The 23,620-nt window shown below is 36.5% G+C and overlaps 1 protein-coding gene across 2 annotated transcripts in view; it reads right to left on the bottom strand.

Annotated features, from left to right (window-relative positions):
• Window positions 1-23,620, bottom strand: part of OXCT1 (3-oxoacid CoA-transferase 1) — a 144,720-nt gene that overhangs the window by 69,528 nt on the left and 51,572 nt on the right. For both annotated transcript variants that reach the window (XM_033179459.1, XM_033179458.1), the window contains exons 8-11: window positions 12,297-12,404; window positions 10,222-10,336; window positions 7,731-7,825; window positions 5,363-5,411 (exon numbers count right to left, since the gene is read on the bottom strand). In XM_033179459.1, the coding sequence (XP_033035350.1) occupies window positions 5,363-5,411; window positions 7,731-7,825; window positions 10,222-10,336; window positions 12,297-12,404 (367 nt within the window). The remainder of the gene's footprint in view (window positions 1-5,362; window positions 5,412-7,730; window positions 7,826-10,221; window positions 10,337-12,296; window positions 12,405-23,620) is intronic.

Raw genomic sequence — 23,620 nt, forward strand, 5'->3', positions numbered from 1 at the left:
ATAATTAACGATTGTGGTAATCATTTCACAATGTATATGTATATCAAATAATCACGTTATACATCTTAAATATAAACAATTTTTATTTGTTAAGTATATCTCAATGAAGCTGGGGAGAAACAAAACTAAAATTAGAAAACACATATAGAAAAAAAGGACCCACCTAATTCCTTAATTTCATTTGGCCTGAACTCTCCACTTTTCATCTCTCTCCACTTTTCTTCGTTTTTCTGACTCATCTGTACCCTCTTGCCCCATAAGCTTCTATTAAAACCACAGGATTTTCATAAAATCAGGGAATAACATGGTAATACTGGCCAATGTATTTAAGGTTATCTTCCAAGAGGTCTCCTTGGAAGGACATCTCCCAAGACTTACATCTCATAATGAAGTTCAGAGCTGGAAAAGATTTTCAAGGTCATCGACTCCCCATAGAACTAATAAAATCACCTGACTCATATCTAAGCCCCTCCCATCCTGTGATCTATTTCCTGTCTATTCAGGAGCTTTAGGGGCCTGGGAATAGCTTCTGGTCTCAACCAGGAAGGTGCTAACATACCACTGTGCCAAAGATAAGTCACCTGTTTGAGAACACCCCATGCATGGCCCCAGTATAATAGGGCAGACAAAAAGAAAGAGAAGCAAAACTGTTATTCCAAAATTGGAAAGAGAATAGCTCTCAGAAACAAAAGGACCACAAGCAGTCTGAATATCCCTAGCTATGTAACACAGTTATATCCTCAAATTCTCAAGTCGTTCCCTAAAGCTAACTTTTCCATCAATATCCCCCTCCATTCAAACTTGAGTATGGAGAAAGAGTAAGCTTATTTATAAATAAATAAATATTTCATCTTGATATAAATATATATCTCTCGAGGGAGTTTTATTCTAAATGATGGAAACATCTTTGTATCTTTTAAAGTACCACAAAACTGAAAAGTTTTTAAAATACTTCCTGGTATGGTTAGCAGTGGCTCTTAAACAGCATGTAAGATTTAGTGGATTAAATTAGATAATGCATGCAAAGTCCTTACTCTAACTTGCCTGGATCAGAGAAAGGGCTCTATAAACATCACCTTTTATTATCGCCATTTTTGTTATTCCTCTCTCCAAAGCTACTTATAAAAGAGACAATGCCATTGCCCCTCTAGGGATAAATGCCACAGGACCAAGCAATTGGTTATATGGTGGGGTTGGACAGCCAGCCTATGTGAGCTCTAGGTTTTAAGACAGGCATAACACAACTAAATCTTATTCTAGACACAACGTCTATAACCTGCAAATTCAGACCCTCATCAGTCCTGTAAGGCGGCAAGTCGAAGAGGAGGAATTTGTAGGACAAAAAGGAAGAAAAACATTAAAAATTCCAGTTCTTTTTTTTAGGAGCTAAATAACACTGACTTCCAAAAGATAATCTGTACTGGCTGATAATACATACAATGCATATTTACCATGTTACAGGAAACTGAGATCAATGGGAAGAGCTTTGGATCTCCCTATATTATTTGTGAAGCATAGTTTTATTAACGAGCCCAGAAAACAACTCTCTTGAAAAAACATTATCAAGGCCTCTGCTAATACATTACAGTATCTTAAAAATTACATTCTTTTGAAGCAAGGTTAATTTTCAGCATTTTTAAACATCTAATATCTAAACAAAAATAAGTATCCTAAAGTTGAATCCATGGTTTTCACATACAATGTCCAAGTTTGGTCAAGAAAAGTCATCACTAAAGACAAGCAACATAAAGAGGGCTTTCTTATTTGGCTATTCTTGATTGATTTCTGTCTCCTCCAATTTTTCTTTTATGTATATCTGAATTTTTCATATTTGGGCAATAAAGTTATCAATTTCATGGTCACTGAGTCCTTTGGCTCATGATTTAAAGGTCATCCACACAATAGTAAATGCCTACTATATGCCTTAAACAGTGTTATAAACCAAATTTGGGTGATCTAAACTAGTGGTTTGCAAACTTTAACATTCATCAGAATCACATGGAAGATTTATGAAATGCAGAGTTTCTAGTTCAGTAGGTGTGTGGTGAGGTCTGAGAATTTCATTTCTAAAACATTTCCAGTGATGCTGATGCTGTGGGTCTGGGGACCACACTTGGACCACACTGCCCTAAGCAAAAGGAACTTACTATACAGCAGGAGAGATAAATAATTACAAGCCAAAATGTGATATGCTTCTCAGAGAGACACTAGATATTTTGTGGGTTTAGGGGATGGGCATTTCTGAGCTACAGCAGGATTTGGAGAAGAAAAATGAGCTGGAACTTGAAACCTGCCCCAGAAAGCCCAGAGGTGATAACTCCCTGTGGAATTTTACCATCCTTTCATGGTCTCTTTTAATCCTATCCATGCCCTTGTAAATTGTCCCTTCCTCTAACTCTCAATTACCCTATGTAAGAGTGCTCTCTATTCATAGGCAGGATAAGCATAATGAATGTTGATAGAAAGTTATCAGTAAGGAGATGGGGTAACAATGGAATGGAGCAGAACAAAATCTCATGAAAGACACACCAAGAGCAAAGACATGCAAAGAAGAGTATGAGCCATAATCAGAAAACACCCAGCAGTCCAGAATGGGTACACAAAAATATCCTTGAAGGGTATAGCAAGACAAAAAGCCATAATGGCAACCACTACAGAGGCCTGGAATGCTGTATTATCTGTACTTTAGACTGCAGGCCTGTGATTCTTCAGATGTGATACATATACCTCTAGAGCAGAGTTTCTCTTGCTTAGCACTATTGACCACTGGGGCTGGTTAACTCTGGGGGATGGGGAGACTGTTCTGGTTGTTGTAGGATGTTTATCAGCATCCCTGGCCTCTACCTACTAGATATCACTCCCCCAGGTGTGACAATCGAAAATGTCCTCAGATATTGCCAAATGTCTCTGGGGGCAAATCAGATCCCACCTCATTGAAAACCACTAGCGTAGAGAGGACATGGCAGGGGGCCAGGGATATTAAACATGGTGATTCTTTCTAAAGCAACTTAAATTAAAAGTCAAGTCATTTAAAATACTGTATATTAAAATAAGAAAATATTAAGAAATGAAGAACTCAAAACACACAATACAGAAGCAAAAATATGAGACTTAGAAATTTCACAACTGCATTGGGTTAATCTAGGTGAGAGCCCAGATCTTGATGGGACCTCTGGAATGTTCCAAGCACTGCTGTCTGCACCTCTGTGCAAGTGAGGTTATCAGCAGGTATAACTCAGTGTATACAGAAGAAGGCCGGGGTCACAAGCAGGAGACTGGGTATGAACTCAGTCCCTAGCAATGTTATCTTGAATCTATCACTTCAATTTTCTGAACCTCAGTTTCCCAATTTGTATAACAAGGTTTCATCTGAGGTTCCAATGGTATAATACATGTGAAAAAGTATGCTCTAAGCCATATAATACTATACAACTGGTAGTTCATTTTTACATAACCTTATAAGACTTTTTAAAAAGAGATCCTTGGAAATAGTTCTATTATAATTTTGAATTTTTAATATACAAATTATATCCAGAAACATAACTCTTTGTATTCAAAGAGATTTCCATAAAATGCTTTGAAACTAACACAAATAATGGGTTGGTCTTCCAGTTAATTTTGGGAATTGAGGAAACCACCAATTTATATTCTAGGTTCTCCAGCTTAAAGTATTTCCTCCCTAATTTAAAATCAAAAGTATCGAAGTATCGAAACTTCCAAAAAGGACTTTGAAAAAGTTATAATATTATTAAACTAACTTGCAGCTTGGCTTCCCATAGGCAATGAATTCTTGTTTTATAAAGTAGTTTATAAATGTGGCACTTCATGTGTTGAAGTTGAAATTTAAGATTGGTGGAAATATAAAACTGGTGGCTTCATTTGGACTGAGTTACTTCTAAGCTCTATGGAATCAGAAACATCTAATGTCCAACCACGTTGAAAAAGTTAACAACTTTTCCAAGGAAAGTGGGTTTTATAAACGGAAGCCTGAAATTTGGAACATGCAGTTATTCATTTTGCAAATAACTCACTAACATCATAAATCAATTAAACCAAGCAGCAAATATTTTCACAGATCAATGAGCTACTGCTAAAGGGTACAGTACAATTAAATTACAGCCTTGGTTAAATGTCATTGCTTTATCACAGTAGGCCTTTCAGAGTTGAGTCGTGTTAACTAATTCAACTATTCAACCAGAAGCTGTTTCACTTCCAAAAATTCTAAGTATCAAACATCAATTTTACTTGGCAGCTGGCCTTTATGTTCAGCTCATATTACTTGTCATCTGAAATTTACACATACTATTTTTGAATGCAAAGTAAGAATAATAGTTTTGCGGGGGCAGAATGAATAAAAGAAGGATACAGAAAATCATGCTAGAACCTAAAAATTAGCTTCTTATGGGCAGCTGCACTCCAGGGATTATATACGGCTCCAAAGTGGTGGCAATGTTGCCTCAAGCATAGGCAGTGAAGATGACCAAAAGACCTGACCTGTTCTTCCTCCTCTAGGCTGTTAATATATGAGGCTATGTCCCAGTCAAAGAAAAGGCTAGTAATAAAAGGCAAAGCATATATATGCCTGTAGGAATAAAAGGGAAGACAAGGCTCTAGTCCCCAGTTCAACAAAACTACATATATTACATCACCAGATCGTACTTACCAGCAGAGAACCTCCTTAAGCTCCTCTCCTGCTCCAAGGAGAACTAGAAAATAGTAAGCATCACCACCAACAAAAACGCCTGTTTTTACCAGATCTTTTCTTTTTGCTGCTATGGATTCACTCCCACTCTTCTCTATCCTAAGAAGGCTGACCTACTTTGACTTGAGATTCACCGATGGAAGGCACAGGCAAGCAATCCAGCAGTGGAGACCCTCCACCCAACCAGGTTGCTGTGATTTGACTGAGTTATTCTACCAAAGGTCACAGTTCCTATTAAGTGGCCTTTGGTAGAGGAACTCAGTCAAATCACAGCAACCTGCCCCAGAAAGCCCAGAGGTGATAACTCCCTGTGGAATTTTACCATCCTTTCATGGTCTCTTTTAATCCTATCCATGCCCTTGTAAATTGTCCCTTCCTCTAACTCTCAATTACCCAATGTAAGAGTGCTCTCTATTCATAGGCAGGACCCTGATTGATTGACCCATCAAAGCTCTTCCACTAAATGTGCCGTCATCTGCATTTCCTCCTTTATCTTGTTCATTCCTGAACAAGGGAAGACCTAAAAAAATCTTGTCTCCCCTCCTCAACAATGAATACTATGGAGTGCTCTCCAGGAAAAGACAAAGAATTGAGTCCAAACTCTTATTATTTAGCACAATATTAACAGCAAAAGGAAGGGCTAGAAATAAGTGAGCTTACCTGCATTGATGAGATCTGCATCAGCTTCATGTTGTCGTGGATATGGACCCTGTCAAATACAGCATACATCCAATCAGTAAATGAAGATTCTCACTGAATCACATTAAAACTGTAATATAAGTAACTTCCCTAAAAACCTTAGAAATTTATCATCCGAAGACTAGAGGTAAACTTTTGAAAAATAATTCTGTTGTGTCCATGGCTCTGTTTCTTATGTTAGTCTTTTCTATACTAAAGTTGTGATTGGGCAAATGAAAAATATTTTCTAAAAATTACCAATTTGAAAGAAATGCTATACTATTAGAAACACAAGTCCATAAAACAAAAAGTAATTATTTAGTCCCTACTATGAAAATGTATTAGAAATGTAGGTCAGCAAAACTAATGGTAACACTAATGTAGGCCAGGGCAGTGGCTCATGCCTGTAATCTCAGCACTTTGGGAAGCTGAAGCAGGAAGTTCACTTGAGGTCAGTTCAAACCAAGGCTGGCCAACATAGTGACACCCCATTCTCTTAAAAATATAAAAATCAAAGAAAAAAGATTTAGTACCTACTATGCAACCAACGTTATTCAAAAACTTTTCCATGAGGATTAATGAATACAAACTACATCACATTATTTGGCTAGAAGGACCTGGAGATACAAACTTTTAGCTTTCTGATTTGTAAACTGTAGGCCTGAATTTGAGTTTCTAATCTTACTCCTCACTACATCTAAGTTTTGATATACTTACGTCCTTATGTTCCTTTTGCACAGCTACTCTCAGTAAAGTTTTTAAAATTTTCCATATGTTTTTATAACATAACTCTATTTAAATAGGGCAAGTAGTTAAAGAATATCACATATATTCGATGAAAAGGGAGGAAATTATAAAAAAGTGAAAAGGCATAAGATAAAAGATGGAGCCAAAAATGAAGAAATATTGGCTGTGAAATTTTTACATACTTTCTTGAGAGAGACCACAAATTTATCCTGTAAACTGAAGTGGCAACTAATGTTCAGAACGATGTAAATTTTCCTTTAAACACTGGCCACGGATAATCCACAAATTTATTTCCCTTTTCTTCAAAACTAGGAATTTGATCACTCTAGATAATCTCTAAGGCACCTTAAAAACGCAAATCTTTGGCCAGGCGCAGTGGCTCATGGCTGTAATTGCAGCACTTTGGGAGGTCAAGGCGGGTGGATCACGAGGTCAGGAAATTAAGACCATCCTAGCTAACATGGTGAAACCCCGTCTCTATTAAAAATACAAAAAAATTAGCCAGGCGTGGTGGCGGGCACCTGTAGTCCCAGCTACTTGGGAGGCTGAGGTAGGAGAATGGCCTGAACCCAGGAGGCAGAGGTTGCAGTGAGCCAAGATCGCGCCACTGCACTCCAGCCTGGGCGACACAGAGAGATTAAGCCTCAAAAAACAAACAAACAAAAGCAAGTCTTTGACTTCCACATGAATCTGTTTTTATCCAAACATATATCATTTTTGTGTCTTTGAAAATGGCACGATTATTGCCTCAATGAGTATCAACTGTATGCCCATGATCATTATTTATATTTCGAATTATGAATATGTTTCCATATGCATAATTTCTATTGCATTAACAGTTATGATCTACTGAGAAATAAAAGATTATGAATAGACAAACCAAATCCCTGCCATTGTTAATTAAATTAAAATGTCATACAGGAAGCAAAAAATATATGATTTTATTATAATAATGAAAAAATATGGCCTAACTAAGAAAACTGAGCTCATCTGGATGCTTAATCTTAAGGAAGAAAAAAATTTAACCTTTTGGACAATAGGGCCTCGAAAGGATAACGAGAGGAGAACTTCTACAGTTTTTTTAGGCAATCAACTCAAACAATGTCCCTGTCCTAAAGTAGAAACCTTCCTCTTCAATTTCTCACTCTGAGGCTTAATTTTATTTAACATAGAACTATTAAGAATCTTCATTATCTTGTCCAACAACAGAAGGATGAAAAAGAGTTTACACAGGAAATCCTGAGGTCTCTCTGAATCAGGTTCCACATGGGAGATGCAGTCAGAAAGCCCAGAGTCAGGAACTCACCATCTACTACATAAAATACAATACTATCTTGCTCACATTTTAAGGGAAAAATTAAATATTTTATTATGATAAAAAGAAAAATAAGGTTGGGCACTTTAAGCAACAACTCAGATTTCACTGTGTGTGACGGATGCACTAAAATCTCCGGTTTCAGCATCATACAATTTATCCATGTAACCAAAAATCACTTGTACCCCAAAAGCTATTGAAATAAAAAAATTTAATAAAAAATTTCACAACATGAAATATCTCATTCTTTATTAAGATTGGATTTTAAAGAACAAATTTTCATCTTACCAAACCCAGGACTCCATTTTCACTTTGAAGATGAACCGTCATATTTGGGCTGATAAAGTTGCTGGCCAGGAGAGGGATTCCTATGCCCAAATTAGCTAGAAAAAAAAGATGTTAAGGTCCAGCATATAAAAAGTAGAGAAGTTATGCCATAAATCTTCTACATATATAGATTTGAATGGAAACTTTATTTAAAGGTGGCTTACTCTGAATGTAATAAATGAATATATTCTCCAATCACCCTCTGGGCATTATTTTGTAATTTTTCAAAAAAAGTCTCCAATTAGTCACATCTTTTTCAATAACATTAATATGCTTTCTCACCAATATCAAAGTAGTGGCCTCAGAAGCTAGCCATTTGCTACATTTTAACAAAAATATAAGCACATTTTCATTAATGTGCTCTACAAATTTGGGTTGATGTATTATGACTGATTATTAAACACGGCTTGACTTTTAAAGAATTATTTTCACTATTCAAAACTCCTGCCAAAAGATCATTTTTTATCATCTTTATTGATAAATGGAGTTACCATTTTTAAATTTTAAAAAAGTTTTCTGACAATACCAAAATTTCTGCCTAAAAGTATATCAGATACTTTGGGTCTCTATGGTAACATTCATTGGTAACTGAATGTTCTGTGACATAAAAAGAAAAGTGGGGAAGAAATTAAATTTCAGCAAATACAATTGAGCCCATATATAAAGTAGTTGTTGTTACGGCATCAAAGAGTTAACTGAGGTTGTTGCATCTTCTTCCTTAAATGATCAAAACAGGAGAGACGATGATTACTACTCAATGATGTAGGTTCAATCCTGCCTATCAACACAGGCAGGCTGATCAGATCAAAGATACACTGCTCGGAACTACTGCCCACTACTCTTCACTACCACTGCACACCAAATACCTCACCAGAACTAGTACAAAGAATGATGGCACTCTGATGAGATTCTAACAGTGAAATCTTCATGAATCAAGGCCAGAGGAGGTTTATATATGGTGCCATATTACACACTACAAAGGCCAGCAGTACAACTCAATGACCCAGGTCACTTCTTGTGGATACAGTAAATCTATGAAGCTATGATTATAGCTACTTGATTTACCTCTAATGTTCTATCACAGTCTAGTACAGTGCTATTTGTGATTTATTTCTCAATAATGCACAGAACACATTGGGATATTAATTCCATTATGAGCAGGTATTTTTAGGACAGAGCAACCCAAATTACAAGCCTGGTACCTCAACTCTTTCATCATATTCTAGCATTCTCTCAGTTCTTTAATATTTTAAAGTCAAACACCAGGGAGGAAAAAAGTCTATGTATTTTGGGTTGAAAAGTAGGAGATACGGAAAGACCATTTACATAAACTGACTTGCAAATATTTTTCACAGGCAATACAATAACTGAATAAAGAACACGCAAAATCAGTATTATAGTCAGTGTTTAAACATCAATGGTAAGTCAGGGTAAGACGGGTTAAGAAAAAAGTCCAGTGACCATCTTTCACCTACTAATTCAACTTGGTTGACTCCACACCTTGCTGATACAAGAGCTGGAAGAGCAGCAACATGCTATTCTTTTCCCTTATGTGGGTTTGCACCATAACACAAGGTGTAAACTGAAAAATGAATAAAAATGAGGTAGAGGTAAAAAGAAAGGAGAAAAAGAAAAGTTCTTCCAGTCAAGATCACAGTCTGGAAGACTGACATTCATGGACTAGGGAAGCTCAGAGAATGGAGACATTTGTCATGTCTCTCATTCTTTAGGTGCTAGGTCTTTAAGTATGGCTTTACTGTATCCACCATTCAACAAAAATTCATTTTATCATACGCTATGTGTATTTATATGTGCTATTTGTATTATATAATTCAATGTCTGCTGTAGTGAAAACTAGCAAAATGGTGAACAGACTTGTTAAATGCATTCAAAATCCAAATATTAATTATGTCTACTCTACCTCCTTTTCTTGACAAAGTATCTAAAGCAGAATTTGAATCATTTGTTGAATACCCTTACAAAATATCAGATATAAAAGGGTACTCACAGGATCTTTGTCAAGAGAATAAGAGGGCTGTTAAGAAGCTGGATCTTTCAATGAGTATGCAAATGTCAGGATAGAGAGCAAGTAAATAGCATTGGTTATTACTAAGAATTCTGAGATTTGAAAACACTCATCTTGGGTAATCTCTTTTCCCAATAATCTCCCATTAAATGCAAGTTTTACTGAAATCTATTGTGTATTAGAAAATAGCTAAGCAAATTATTGATTGCCATTTTGTTTCAAGAAGGCAAAGAGGTATCTGTTATATATCTTGACATCTTTGGGTTATATGCCACATTTTGTAAAAAAAAAAAAAAGCATTGATTAATTACCTTAAAAGTTACGGTAGACTAGAGATGACTCACTATGCAAGAGGTCTAATAGCCTGATCAATATGGGAAAAGCAAAGGCTATGTCTTTGCCCAGGCTCAGAAGGATAAAGGATACCATACATGCCATCCTCAAACTCAAGAGCGGCCCTCTTGATGATTCGTTCCCTTACGTCATCTCCAGGTTTAGCAGATTTGGCTTCCTCATCTCCCTCTTTCCGGATTGATAAACGCTTTAAATTAAACAGAAATAAATTATTCGTGGTTGAAGGTATGCTTTATATTTTATCACTGCTGAAATAAATTTTACTGGAAAAAAGATGAGCTCGCTCCCATTATTATGAGACAAATCTGCAATATACCAGAGATTTAAAAAATACTATGGGTGATATTTGATGGTAGAAATAATTCTTCAGGAACTAAATGAAAGTGATCAGATTTGTTTAAAGAGGAAGATATGCTCTTCAGTCTGTTTGAAGCAAATAATCTGTTCCTATCATCACACTGCTACTTCTGTTACTCTTCTAACTAAATTATCTTCTGGTGCGCAGGGACTGGCCAGAAGAATGAAAGAGGAACATACTTTGGGAATGTGTTTTTCAGGACTGTCAGAATGTGTTTACCAGGTATTGCTGCTGCCAATTGCCTGTTTCCACCTGCAAACTCTAGACTACTTTTACCACAAATGCATCACAGGAATCACAGAAATACACAGAAACCAGCCAGGAAACTATTTCCTTTATTAAGTCTCTTTGACACAAACAGGCTCATGTTTGCAAAAGTCGCATCCTTTCTTCCTAGGCCCCTGACACTGGTTTTGTATTATAAAATGTCTTCCTGTTTGATATCTATAAGGTAGATATCTCTGCAACCTACTATATGTCTATTCTGTTGCTGATCCCTAGACAATTCTGAATCATGATAGTAATTCTGGCAAGGTGGCCGTTCTCTGTTCTCACTGGCTGATGATTTAGATATGTGTTCCCTCCAAATCTCAGGTTGAAATGTACTTTCCAATGTTGGAGGTGCAGCCTAGTGGGAAGTGTTGGATCATGGATGCAGATCCCTTATGAATTGGCTTAGTGCCATCCCCTTGGAAATGCAGGAGTTCTCCCTCTGTTAGTTTACATATCAGTTGGTTGTCTAAAGGAACCTGGCACCTTCTCTCTCGCCATGTAACATGCCTGCTTCCCCTTTTCCTTCTGCTCTGAGTAAAAGCTTCCTGAGGTCCTGATCAGAAGCAGATGCTGGTACCATACTTCATGTATAGCCCACAGAAGTGTGAGCCAAATAAACTTCTTTATAAATTACCCAGTCTCAGGTATTCCTTTACAGCAATGAAACAGGGACAAACACACTGGCCTTAGAATACCTTCAACGCTCCTGGTACCTACATTCCTCGCCACAATCTCATACTCACCAGCTACCCACAGCCCGAAGCTAATTAGAATGACATTCTGCACTCTAGAAAAGTGCAAAGCACCTTCAAGATAGACAATTTTGAGGCCGGGCACGGTGGCTCAAGCCTGTAATCCCAGCACTTTGGGAGGCCGAGACGGGCGGATCACGAGGTCAGGAGATCGAGACCATCCTGGCAAACACAGTGAAACCCCGTCTCTACTAAAAATACAAAAAACTAGCCGGGCGAGGTGGCGGGCGCCTGTAGTCCCAGCTACTCGGGAGGCTGAGGCAGGAGAATGGCGTAAACCCGGGAGGCGGAGCTTGCAGTGAGCTGAGATCCGGCCACTGCACTCCAGCCTGGGCGACAGAGCGAGACTCCGTCTCAACAAAAAAAAAAAAAAAAAAAAAGATAGACAATTTTGAACAACCAAACATTAAGATAAGACTTCAGCAGGGGTAAAACCACCAAAGACATGATTATTCTTACATCCCCTCTAAGACAGCCAGAAAAACTATACATCATAAATTAGGACAATAGAAGCCTGGTAGACACAGCCTAGAGAATCTCATGACATGGTGATACATATCTTGTGATGACAAGGCACTGTCAGGCTGCACAGAGGCATAGACCATCATATCCCCATTATGGTAAGACACATGAGAAACTCTTACTAAGATCCAAAACCAGACTTTCTCCTCAGCTCCAGTTCCCCATCATCCGGAATGGCCTCAAGGATGCATTATCTCTGTAACTGGATCCGTGAATACTGACAAAGCAGCTAAGTCAATTACCTCAATTCTTTTCTCATATTTTTCTCCCTTTATAAGGCGATGTACATAAATCTGAGGAATATGGATGTCTTCTGGAGCAAATGCTCCAATATCCACAATTTCTTCAACCTAGACAAACAGAAATTTCTTTCAAAGTTAGTGAAGCTTAAAGTGAATATTTTTAATTTTTTTAAAAGTATATACATCTTCACATACAACTTAGGCTGGATACACGATGTAAATATATATGACAGAATATGAACATTTATCTATGTATGTATATGTGCCCATATGAGTAATGTCTATACACCTCCTGGACCCACAAAAGAGAAGAAATTCAAGTGCATGTTTCTGAACAGAAAATACAGACCATAGAGCTCCAGAAGTTAGCCTTTGCTTAAAAGACAAATTTTTAAGCAAATTTACAGTTTTGCTCAGTTACAAATTTGTCAAATGGTTTGTCAGTACGGCTGCTTGAACTTTCACAAATTGCAGCTCAACTATGCAAAACTTGATAGCACATTCCTTAAACACAGATTTTCCTAAATTAATGGGAAATTTATCATATCAAAGACAAAAATCTGTAATAACATCTGCATGGTCAATTGAAGAGCTTTTTAAATAAAGATACGAATGCTATTTGTAACAGTTGTAAATTATTCTTGTTAGCTTCCTGGGATTGTGATACAACTGCAATTGCTGAAATAATTCACTTAAAGACAGATAATTAATTCCAATATGGAAACTCAAAACTGAAATATTAATTAATAACTAGAAATACTCAATTTAATTAGAATCAAAGTCATTCACCAAGAATAAGGTCATTATCACAGCAACATGAAATGCCTCCACATTAGTCTGTTATTTTAGAATTCATTTAAAAGACAATTTTTCTATCAACATAAAACAGTTCAAAATAACAACGATCAAGAAAAACTAAACTTGACATTGTTGTGGTCAAAGAATGAGCTTTCTGGTGACACACACGCACACAAACACACATACCTTTAAGTTGTGAGTACTCAGCTTAACAGATACAGTATCTAAAGCAAATAATTGTTTGCTTCCATGAACTGACTTATACAAGGACAGTTGTATTGATTTTTGTTTCCTAAACTATTCACTGAAATCTGGAAATCTGTGAGGTTAAGTAGCCCTTCTTACACTGTTCTACTACAATATGCCTTCACTAGGCTCTTCCTACAGTGCAAGAATACCAGGGCTTACAGAAGACATTTTACTCATCGTGCAATGCACACAAATAGCTGAAAAAGGCAAGGACATGGTGGATTAAAGCTATCATCTTTGATAAACAGAAAAATTTTGACCAAAATCAAACAAAAATTCCAAGGAAAGATCAGAAAACATGTCAGCATCCAAGTTGAACTACTGGGTAGAGAGGCACCTGGGGATGAGTGAGGAGACAGGGAAAGTGGGGCCGAAGACCCCTTGCCACTGCACTCTATGTCCTCCCCTTGAAAACTCTCTATGTTCCAGTATTTTCTATTCAAGGTGGAGGTGAGGAATGCAGAGCAGCTAAGCACTGCTGCTACCTCTTCAACTGGTTGGAACTTTCAGCCATTAGGGCTCATTCACATCTTTACATATTCAGTTTTAGCCTTCAAAGAAGTTTGTGACTTTAAAAATGTGTTTGTACATTAATCCAGTATCCTGAGGATAGACATGAAGATTTATTATTCATGAAAATACTAAGCCCAAAATTTATTATAATAATGAAAACAACTTTAATGGTCAACAATAGGGAAATGGTCAAATAAACATGGTGTATCCATGTGATTAATCAACATTATGCACTCATAATATTTAATGACATCTCATAATTTCATGTTTCATAAAATCAAGATTTTGTATAAGTAAATAAAAATTTATAGAAATGCACTTTGGCATAGACAATTATTTATATACCTACAGAAAATAAAAGGAAACACATGGAAATGCTAAGAATTGTTATCTCTGGGTAAGAGCACAAGTTGTTTTTATTTTCCTTTTACTTTTATAATCAAAAGGGAAACCCACAATGTTATTTTTTCAAAAGATGCGATAAACACTAAGTTTCTAAAACTAGGAGATCATAAGTGGGTCATGTGATGAATTTCACAATTAGTTAGACATGTACCAAAGAGGGCATGTTAAAAAGAAAATAGAGATTCTAAGAAAAACTGAAGTTTCTAAGCCCTAAAAGCAGTCACAACATTATGAGCTAAACTAAGGAAACTCTTCTTGCCTGCATATTTGAAAACAATAATGCGAATTATTTTTCACGCCTAATGTTGCTCCAAAAGGTCAGGCCCTCAAATCTCTTGCTACAATTGAGACAGCAGCTTCCTATTTGGTCTTCCTGCCTCACCCTCTAGCAGGGGCAAGGAACATAATAAAAAAGGAAGAAAAAAAAATCAGTATTGCTCACTTAAACTGAAAATGCTGATGGAAACCCGTCACTATTTTCTTTTGGTTCCATCAAAGAATGTTTCAACAGAAAACAACAAATCAAGACAAAGCTTCATTACCAAGGACAATTACATCATAACTCTCAGAACTAACAGAATGAATATGTCCTGGTAAAACAACTCTGATAAGCAAGAATCTCGCTAAACATAAACAATTACATGTTTTGTCATCCTAATATGAATGGCTTTCAGACTGTAGAAAATGCATGTGCAGCATTTGTCAAAATAACAACACTCAACAATATTGAAAACATCTATACAAAAATCAAAGCTTTCTCAGAGTTGGTTAGCAGAGTTAAGAGCTAAGATAGAAAATATTTGAAGTACAAACCAAAAGAAGAAAACATGTTTTCAGACAATCTATGAAAAGAGTTTAAAAAAAAAAAATGAAGAGGCAGAACTATCTTAATGCTAGCTATTGAAGGGACTGACTTCAGTACCAGTTTTGTGTGATCTTGAGAACAGTAAGAAAGAAGCAACAGAAGGATTAAAAAGTCTAGTGAGATCAGGTGATAACATGAGCATTAGTGGAAAACCTGATGAGAAAATGATGACTAAAATGAGCTGGTTAGGAAAAACATAAAAATAAAAGACCCCCAGATCCCTTACCAAAGACTGCAGAGTTTTCCTCCTGAAGTCAGAAATGGGTAAGACAGAATAAAGGACAAAGAAAAAGCCTCAGGGCAAAGCAATGGGCAGATCTAAGTGTCCTCAGGCAAGATCCAGACGGAAGAAAGGTAGCTAAGAACAACCTGGACTTTTCCATGGCACTATGAATAGATCTCAAGTCCCACCACTTGCTACAACCAGAAATCTAGACATTTGAGACTTCTCTAATTGGTACTCGTCTTCAGTCATTAGCAGAAAAGTAGAGACTAGGAAATGTTGTTATTGATTTGAACTTTGTTTTAAAAGGTTGCTTTCTCTGCCCTGCACTCTTCCTACTTTATAACTCTGAAAACTTAATTTAAAGCTTAGAGAAGGATAAGAATTCATCCCTTGGTGACAATGTGTTTGTGATTGCTTGGCAAACATTACTTATATCTAGGTAAGGGAAAAGAAGAGCTACAAGGCAGTAACGTCCTCATTTTTTATTTTATTTTAGTGACAACCTCAATCTGTTATAGACACAAAAACAGGCCCAACCCTAAATGGTGTTAGTGAAAAATGCTGCACACCTGCAAAACTCTGTGTATAATACAAAGTAAGGGCTGTTGAGGGGGAGAAAGGAGAAGACTCACATTCCAGGCTTTCTTCCTGACTCATTTTAAGTTTCAAAAAAGTTTAGGAGGAACGTGCTTCTTTTGCCAAAAAGAAAAGAAAAAATCAGAAAACAAGCAATAACGTCTAGAATCATGAGAAACATTAACTCCAAAAGAGAGGGGAGAAAAAGTAGCTGTGGAAGACTAGAAAAATAGAAGGGGGAGACAATAAGCAATAAGAGAAGTTACAAGTTAAATGCAGAGGTGCTCTGGATGTTAAAATGAGTAAAATGAAAAGAAAATGTGAATAAGACCTCATGTTCAATAGATCAATAGGATAACTATAGTTAATAATCTACTGTACCTCTCAAAGCAGCTAGAAGAGAATAATTTGAATGTTCTTAGCATAAAGAATAGATAAATATTGTAATGGGTACCCAATTACCCTGATTTGATCTTTATGTTATACGAATGTATCAAATTATCACAGGTACCCTGAAAATATACAGGTCTATTATGTATCAAAAAAAATAATTTTTTAAACAAGAGGCAATGTAGAGAAAGGGGAGGTCAGCATGTAAGGCATCTTTTTCAAAGATTCAACTGAAGAGAAAAAATCCAAAGGAGCAAGAAAGTGAATATATTCTTAGGCTTCATGCTAAGGAATGATAGGATTAATACAAAAAAACGGAAGAAAATGGTATGAAAGCTAAAAGGGCCAAGGACAGATACATATGGTCTTAGATGTCTATAAGGAAACGCACAAAGAAGGAAAAGTTGAGAGGCTACCAACAAATTTGCAACCTTTAAAATGGTGGTACATATGATTGCATAGTCATTATTGAAATTGAGTAGATGGGATCTCATGCCAACAGACATTCTACAATGCCCAGTGAAAAATAAACATAACAAAAAAGCATGTTCTGTCAAGAAAATATGCATACAACTGGGATGCCACTGACCTAGGCATGAAGTGTGGTGAGGAATACTTAAAGTGAGTTTAAAGGGAGAAAGAATATCACACTGATAGTTATATAATGCCCAAAGACAGAGATGATATATTTGTAATAGAAGTGACAAAAATTGGCTCAAATAAGAGACACCAATTATTTGAACATCTTCTATTCATCACAGTCTGCTGATAACTCTATATTGCCTTCTGGTAACTTCTGTATTGCCTTCAGAATAAAACAGTGAGAGAAACCACGATTCAGGACCTCTAACCAGTAAGAATAAATTGCTTGCTAAAGTAGAAATGACAGAAATATTGAGAAAAAAATGACAATGTAAAATTGGAATTGGAAATAGACCAGGAAGTGAATCCTAAACGTACACAGAAATATATCCTGGTCTTTGAAGAAAAGATTTCAGTAAGTTCAGAGAAAAGAGAAGCAGGATCAAAAGGTCAGAAACTCAAAATGACAAATGGGCTTATGAAAGATGAGGATTGCAAAACTTCCATTCTGACAATATAAAGATGGGTTATATTGATAAGGAAGAGAATGGTTATAAAGAAATGAGTGTAACAACATGGATAGCTTTGTGTTTCTTCATATTTTATCAGGGCTCCCACAAAAGAGACACATATGACCTAGGACAAATGGAAGTTATGAAACCTTAAGAGGTCTATCAAAAGATACAAAATCAGAATGAGATGAGGACTCCTCAAAATGCTCAAGATGAGGAAAGGGTGGCTCCTGGGGTGATTTTGTCTTTGCTGCTGCTGCTGGAAAATTTGAAAATGATAATCACTACTGCTTGGGCAGAAGACAGGAAAAAATAGAGCAGTTGAATTTCATTTTGTTTCTGACTTCACCAGGAAAAAAGTAAGTAGAACTAGTATGATTATGAAGAAATTCAATTCCAAGAAGAGATACCCAGATTCTCTGTACCAATTCTAGGCTGTAGACCTACAACATCTATATCCCAGGACCCTTAAAGAGCCTGAAGATACGATAACAGAATTACAGTCAAGAGAAAAATGGTAGAGGTGTCAACTGAGAGGCAAATATACTCCTTTTCAAAAGGAGGGCTCAATCTACAACAGTATTCTAAAATGGATTATTATATATGTGGTCTAGATGGCCATAAAGAGAGAAAACAATTGGACAGCAGTCTAAGTCTTCCCCCCAATTAAATCATGTCATATGATCTTTATTAATTTGTGATCAGGCTAGAACATAAGTAGGCCAGGAAAAAAGCACAACGTGTAGTTCCACAGAGCCTCTGACCCAGCCCTTCACATAAGAGTCTTACAGACATAGCAGGAAAATGTGACTTGAGCTCATCCCTTAAAATCAAGAAATACAAACTAAGCACCTACTAGATTTGGCAAGGAAGAAAACAGAAGAGGTGTATGCTCTGGTGTACAGATAAGTAGACAAATACTTGAAGAACCGTAAGTATATGGTGGCTTGACAAAGCCTTAGGGGGAAGTCTTCATTGTTGTGGTTTTTAACTTTTGAGGGTACATGTATTACTTTAAGAATCTCATGGGTCATTTCAGGTACACAAAGGTTTCTTTAGCTATAAAATCCTTTGTGAGATTCCATGGAATTACTCCACAGACATCTGTCCACCCTTGTCCCCTAGCTCTAGCCTAGACCCCTGCTCTAACGATTTGATGTCTTTGTCCTATCCTGTTCAGTCAACATATTTACAAGGCTTTAAATGAAGATAAGGAAGTCAGCATTATAGTTAAGGGGCAAGGGTTTGGGTGCATCCCTTTCTCTAAGAGAGAAGACAATCTGATGCTCATGCCTCCAAGTATTTACCAAAAGAAGTGACAACCATATTCAGGGAGTTGAACCACTCTTTTAAATGCCCAAAGAATGGTATGCCCCTAGAACAAACCAATTACCTTTATACCACAGTCATAAAGAGTCAGTTTTTCTTTCTTGCAATCAAGTGAGCATTTCTTACCATTAAAACATAGTGCCTGACATAAAATTGTCTGGTTGTAGTAGCAAGAATAGTTGTATTTCATCTGATCATCAGCTTTCTTTTATATGTACTATTAACTATATAAATACTTTGATTTTTATTTGGCATCCCAGGCCTTACTCATGTTTATCATTATAGTATCAATTTTTAGTCCAATCCTAGAACCACTGTACAGTTCTACCATTCCTTTTCATTCTTATAGCTCTGTTCCTAATTGATGCTATCATGTATATTTATGTCTTACAAGCTATTTTAAATCACCTTTGGGGAAAAAAAACAGGTAAAAATTAAACAGCACATTTATCAAACTGGAAAGTGATCCAAGGCCAGAAAGAATAGCTAATTCAATGAAGACAGAAAATGATCTCTACTGGTTAGGGAAATAAAATGGGCAAGTGTTAACTGAATGAACTTCAGCAGGGAGTAAAGTTAATATCCTAAAATACCTGGCCTAATAGTTTTTTGAAATGCAAATAGAAAGGTTTAGCTAACCACCAGCACAAAGACTATTACATGACAGAAGTACTTCCAAACACCAAGAGTCTTCCTTTCTCTGTTTGCTGTCCAGTCTCAGAGTTAGTGATAGCACCTTCAACATAATGTACCTCAATACAAAACAGAAACAGTCCTTCCTCCCTACAATGCCTCATTTTAAAATGCAGGATGTGAAAAATGGATAAAGCAGTCTGAACTCTAGAGGAAAAGCTTTATCTGAAATAACTCAGTTTGTTAAAACTGACTAGCAGCAAAATTAATAGCTTACATATTAAATCCTTATATTATACAACTTCTGACCCATATTGATTTTAAAAAAGTAGAAATGGCCGGGCGCGGTGGCTCAAGCCTGTAATCCCAGCACTTTGGGAGGCCGAGACGGGCGGATCACGAGGTCAGGAGATCGAGACCATCCTGGCTAACACGGTGAAACCCCGTCTCTACTAAAAAAATACAAAAATTAGCCGGGCGAGATGGCGGGCGCCTGTAGTCCCAGCTACTCGGGAGGCTGAGGCGAGAGAATGGCGTAAACCCGGGAGGCGGAGCTTGCAGTGAGCTGAGATCCGGCCACTGCACTCCAGCCTGGGCGACAGAGCGAGACTCCGTCTCAAAAAAAAAAAAATAAATAAATAAATAAATAAATAAATAAAAATAAAAAAGTAGAAATGTTACTTCATATACCATCCCAATAGTTTTTGTAATGTGGAAGAATTGTTTAAAAAAATTAAAAGCAGTTTAAGACAAGTATTTTCATTTCCACTGACTCTCAAACCAAGCTAAAATAGCAAAATACCAGCATTGATTAGACTAACACTTTATTTTTATTTTACTTTTTGAGATGACATCTCATTATGTTGCCCAGGCTTGTCTCAAATTCCTGGGCTCAAGAGATTCTCCTGCCTCAGCCTCCTGAGTAGCTGGGATTACAGGCATGCACCACTATGCCCAGCTGCTAACATTTTTTGTTTGCCCAGAAATGCCAATCTTCTCTTTATGTGTGACTTACTAACATTCAGGCAATATTCTAAATATCCAGATTTCATTTGTCATATCTCTTTTAAAAAAGAAACTTCATTAGGACTGTAGCAAATCCAGAGAAATAATTAAAATGAATACAGTTACCCAAAGGAATTAAAATACATCTAACATGTTCATTCAAAGCACCAGTCTTACCTGTAATAGTTTTTAAAAAATTACACCATTATCATATACCCCAAGGAAAACAGGGAGACATAATATAATTAATAGAATTAAACGAGGAACATTTTCTAGTGAAGAGAGTCACAGAGAAACAGAAAGAGAAAAAGTTCGTGTTGGGTTTTTACAGCTACAGAAAGGCTGCCTATTAGTGATGCCAATTCAACTTTAAAATGTTACTCTAAGACTATTTCCTTCAATTTGAGGCTGTTAATCATCCCTGAAGCACTTTATAATGCAGGAATACAACACTTAACACATAAAATGCAAAATGGGATTGGGTTAAACCCTAGCATTTCCAGAACACAGTTAATGGCTGCTAAATCTAACAGATTTCATTTGAATTCAGCATGAGAATGACTCAACAGTCCCTAAATTTAAAATTGTTTAGCATGTGCATTAGAAGAATTTTACTTTATTCATTTCATTTTTTAAATGTCCTCCACGTTTTCATTTCTACAGAGCAGTAAGTAGAGTAGAATCCTACATATTTCATCAAGAAAATTAAGATGCCATGTTTGTTTTCCCTGATTTATATGAGGTAGATATAAAATGGAAAAATAAACTTTAAAACAAAATATTTATTCCTCTCTGTGGTTCAATTTTCAAAACTAGATCTTTAAGTCCTAAAGAAATTCAAACATGTTTATCACATTTCAACTATGACTTTAGCATTATGATCATATGGCTCTTCTCTTAGTACAAGTAAGGGGATGCACAATCAGTTTTACTGCTGGCATCACTTGGTTCAGGTTTTCCTAACTCACTGAATTTCAGCATCTAGTCATCACTGGAAAAACAGGGCAAGTCTTAATTCTGGTGTTAAATTAAATAATTCAAACTTAAAGCTCTTGGAATTTTAAATCATTCTGACCCTTGAGAGGAGTGTGGCCGTGCAGCCAGGGTCTCTTGGCATGCAGCTGCAACTTCTGCCCTTTTTCCTATAAATAATTAGACAGACCAAACAGCACTAGAGATAAAACCCCCTTAAGATCACTACCCTTCATCATGGAGTAATAAACTAACCTTCCTTGTGTCAAATCATTACAACATATTATCTGGTCTCATATGGAAAATGTTGTAGTACTGCTAGAATTTCTGTGCCTCTATGAGTGAAAAGTTTTCAGTGTTGGCATGCTAACCCCATTTGTTTATTGAGTGTATCCTGTGTGGCTACCCTCAGACTGTACTCAAACTCTACACTTAATCACATCTTCTGAATCTCATTATTTATGGTTGACAGTAGCCATCATTCAGACAATGACTGAAATCTACCATGAGTAAAGCTGATCAAGGTTCCAAATCCAAAATATCTTCCTGGCATATAAACTCATCCCCAAAACTCAACACCATATTTGAAAAGTCTTAACTTTTCAAATATGGTGATCAAATATGATAATTAAAAGAAGAGTAGGAATGGTTGATAAAGAACAGCAATTTATCGATGTCAATATTTAGTAAGGGACATTTTAGCCCATATAATTCTAATGCCATGTATTTCACTGAGCTTTCCTATGGATAAAAAAAAAAGACAGTATCATAAACAAAGTACTGGATTTGAAGTCAGAAGACATAGATTTGTGGTTTCAGCCCTAACATCATCTAATACTACATTCTTACATGAATCACCTAAAGTCATTTCACCTTTAAAATGAAAAAGTTGAACTGTAAATCAAGTCTAATATTCTTCCCAGCACTTGCATGATCATTAAGTCTATACTAGTTCCTAGATATTCTATTACAAGACCATAAAGTATGCACATTATTGTGTAGTATCTTTCTAACTATTCTGGATATTGAACACTCTAGATTAATGTCATCTTACTGGACATATCGGTTAAATGGAAAACATGATTTTAATTCCATGCCACGCAGCATATCTTCAATACCCCTCTGTACTTGTGTACTTGCTATATCCACCCTTTTCTGACCAAACAGGCTGTTGAATTTACAAGGCCAGTTTATTTGCCAATTTATTACTTTACAAACCTTTGTATAACTAGGTAACTACCATATGGCTTGTTTTGCTTTTGTAGAGTAATAAAAGCTTACTGAATGAGACACACTATACCAGCCAATATTAAAAGACACACCTTGAGATAAAATGATCTCAGAAAAGTCAGAGGAAACTAGTCACGGTAATAAGGGAGTTACAAAACAGTTGGTGGCACATTATCAAGACTCTCAATGCAGGACTGACAATGGTCTCAAATATAAAACCATCAGGAAGAACCACTGAACACAAGGCATTTTTGCTTTCTTAGACCATGGCAGGAAAATGATGTCAATCAAGTAAAATCCATAGAACATTTCTAAGCCTGCAAAGTGTTGTGTATGTTTTGAACCTGCTGACTCAGTGACTTAAATATCATTTAATGAGCAGCTATTATGTCCCAGGCATTGTGTTACATACTGGGACTACTGAGATGAGTAAGACAAGGTCCTACAAGGTGCTCACAGTTTCATGGAGAAGACAGGTAACCAGAGAATCACAATAAAACATTAAAATAAGTGCAATAATAGAGGGAACATTCCAGTGACCAGGCAGAAAATCAGCCACAAAAAGAGGGAGAACATTCTAGGCAGTAGGAATGTCAAGGGCAAAGGGTAGGGAAGGATGTGATCTCATGAGAGAATGTGAGGATGTGTTACTTGTCAAAGGACCTAGGGTAAACTGGAAATAAAAGCATTGCATCAGAAGTTCAAAATTTTTATTCTGTGGAATGAGGAACCTAATTTTGGAAAAGCTATCAGAAATGGTAAGAGCTAACTGAACAAAAAAGGAAATATGATGCCCTTTACACTTCAAAAAATTCTCAAGAGAGTTCACTTTAGTTAATGCTGCTGGGACAGTTTCTTCTGATTATTGTGGCTTCTCGCCAGAATAAAATTTAACACATTGGCAATTACCTTTTCTCGCTTTTATTAATTTTTGGTTGTGCACCTGGATTTTCAAGGGGCCTAGTAAAAGGCCAGATATTTGCATATGTTCTAATATTAGGAGACTGCCAGATGCTACATGCTCAAACTATACTAATAC

Source organism: Trachypithecus francoisi, unplaced genomic scaffold, assembly GCF_009764315.1.
Source record: "Trachypithecus francoisi isolate TF-2019V2 unplaced genomic scaffold, Tfra_2.0 Lachesis_group2, whole genome shotgun sequence".
Classification (NCBI taxonomy): domain Eukaryota; kingdom Metazoa; phylum Chordata; class Mammalia; order Primates; family Cercopithecidae; genus Trachypithecus; species Trachypithecus francoisi.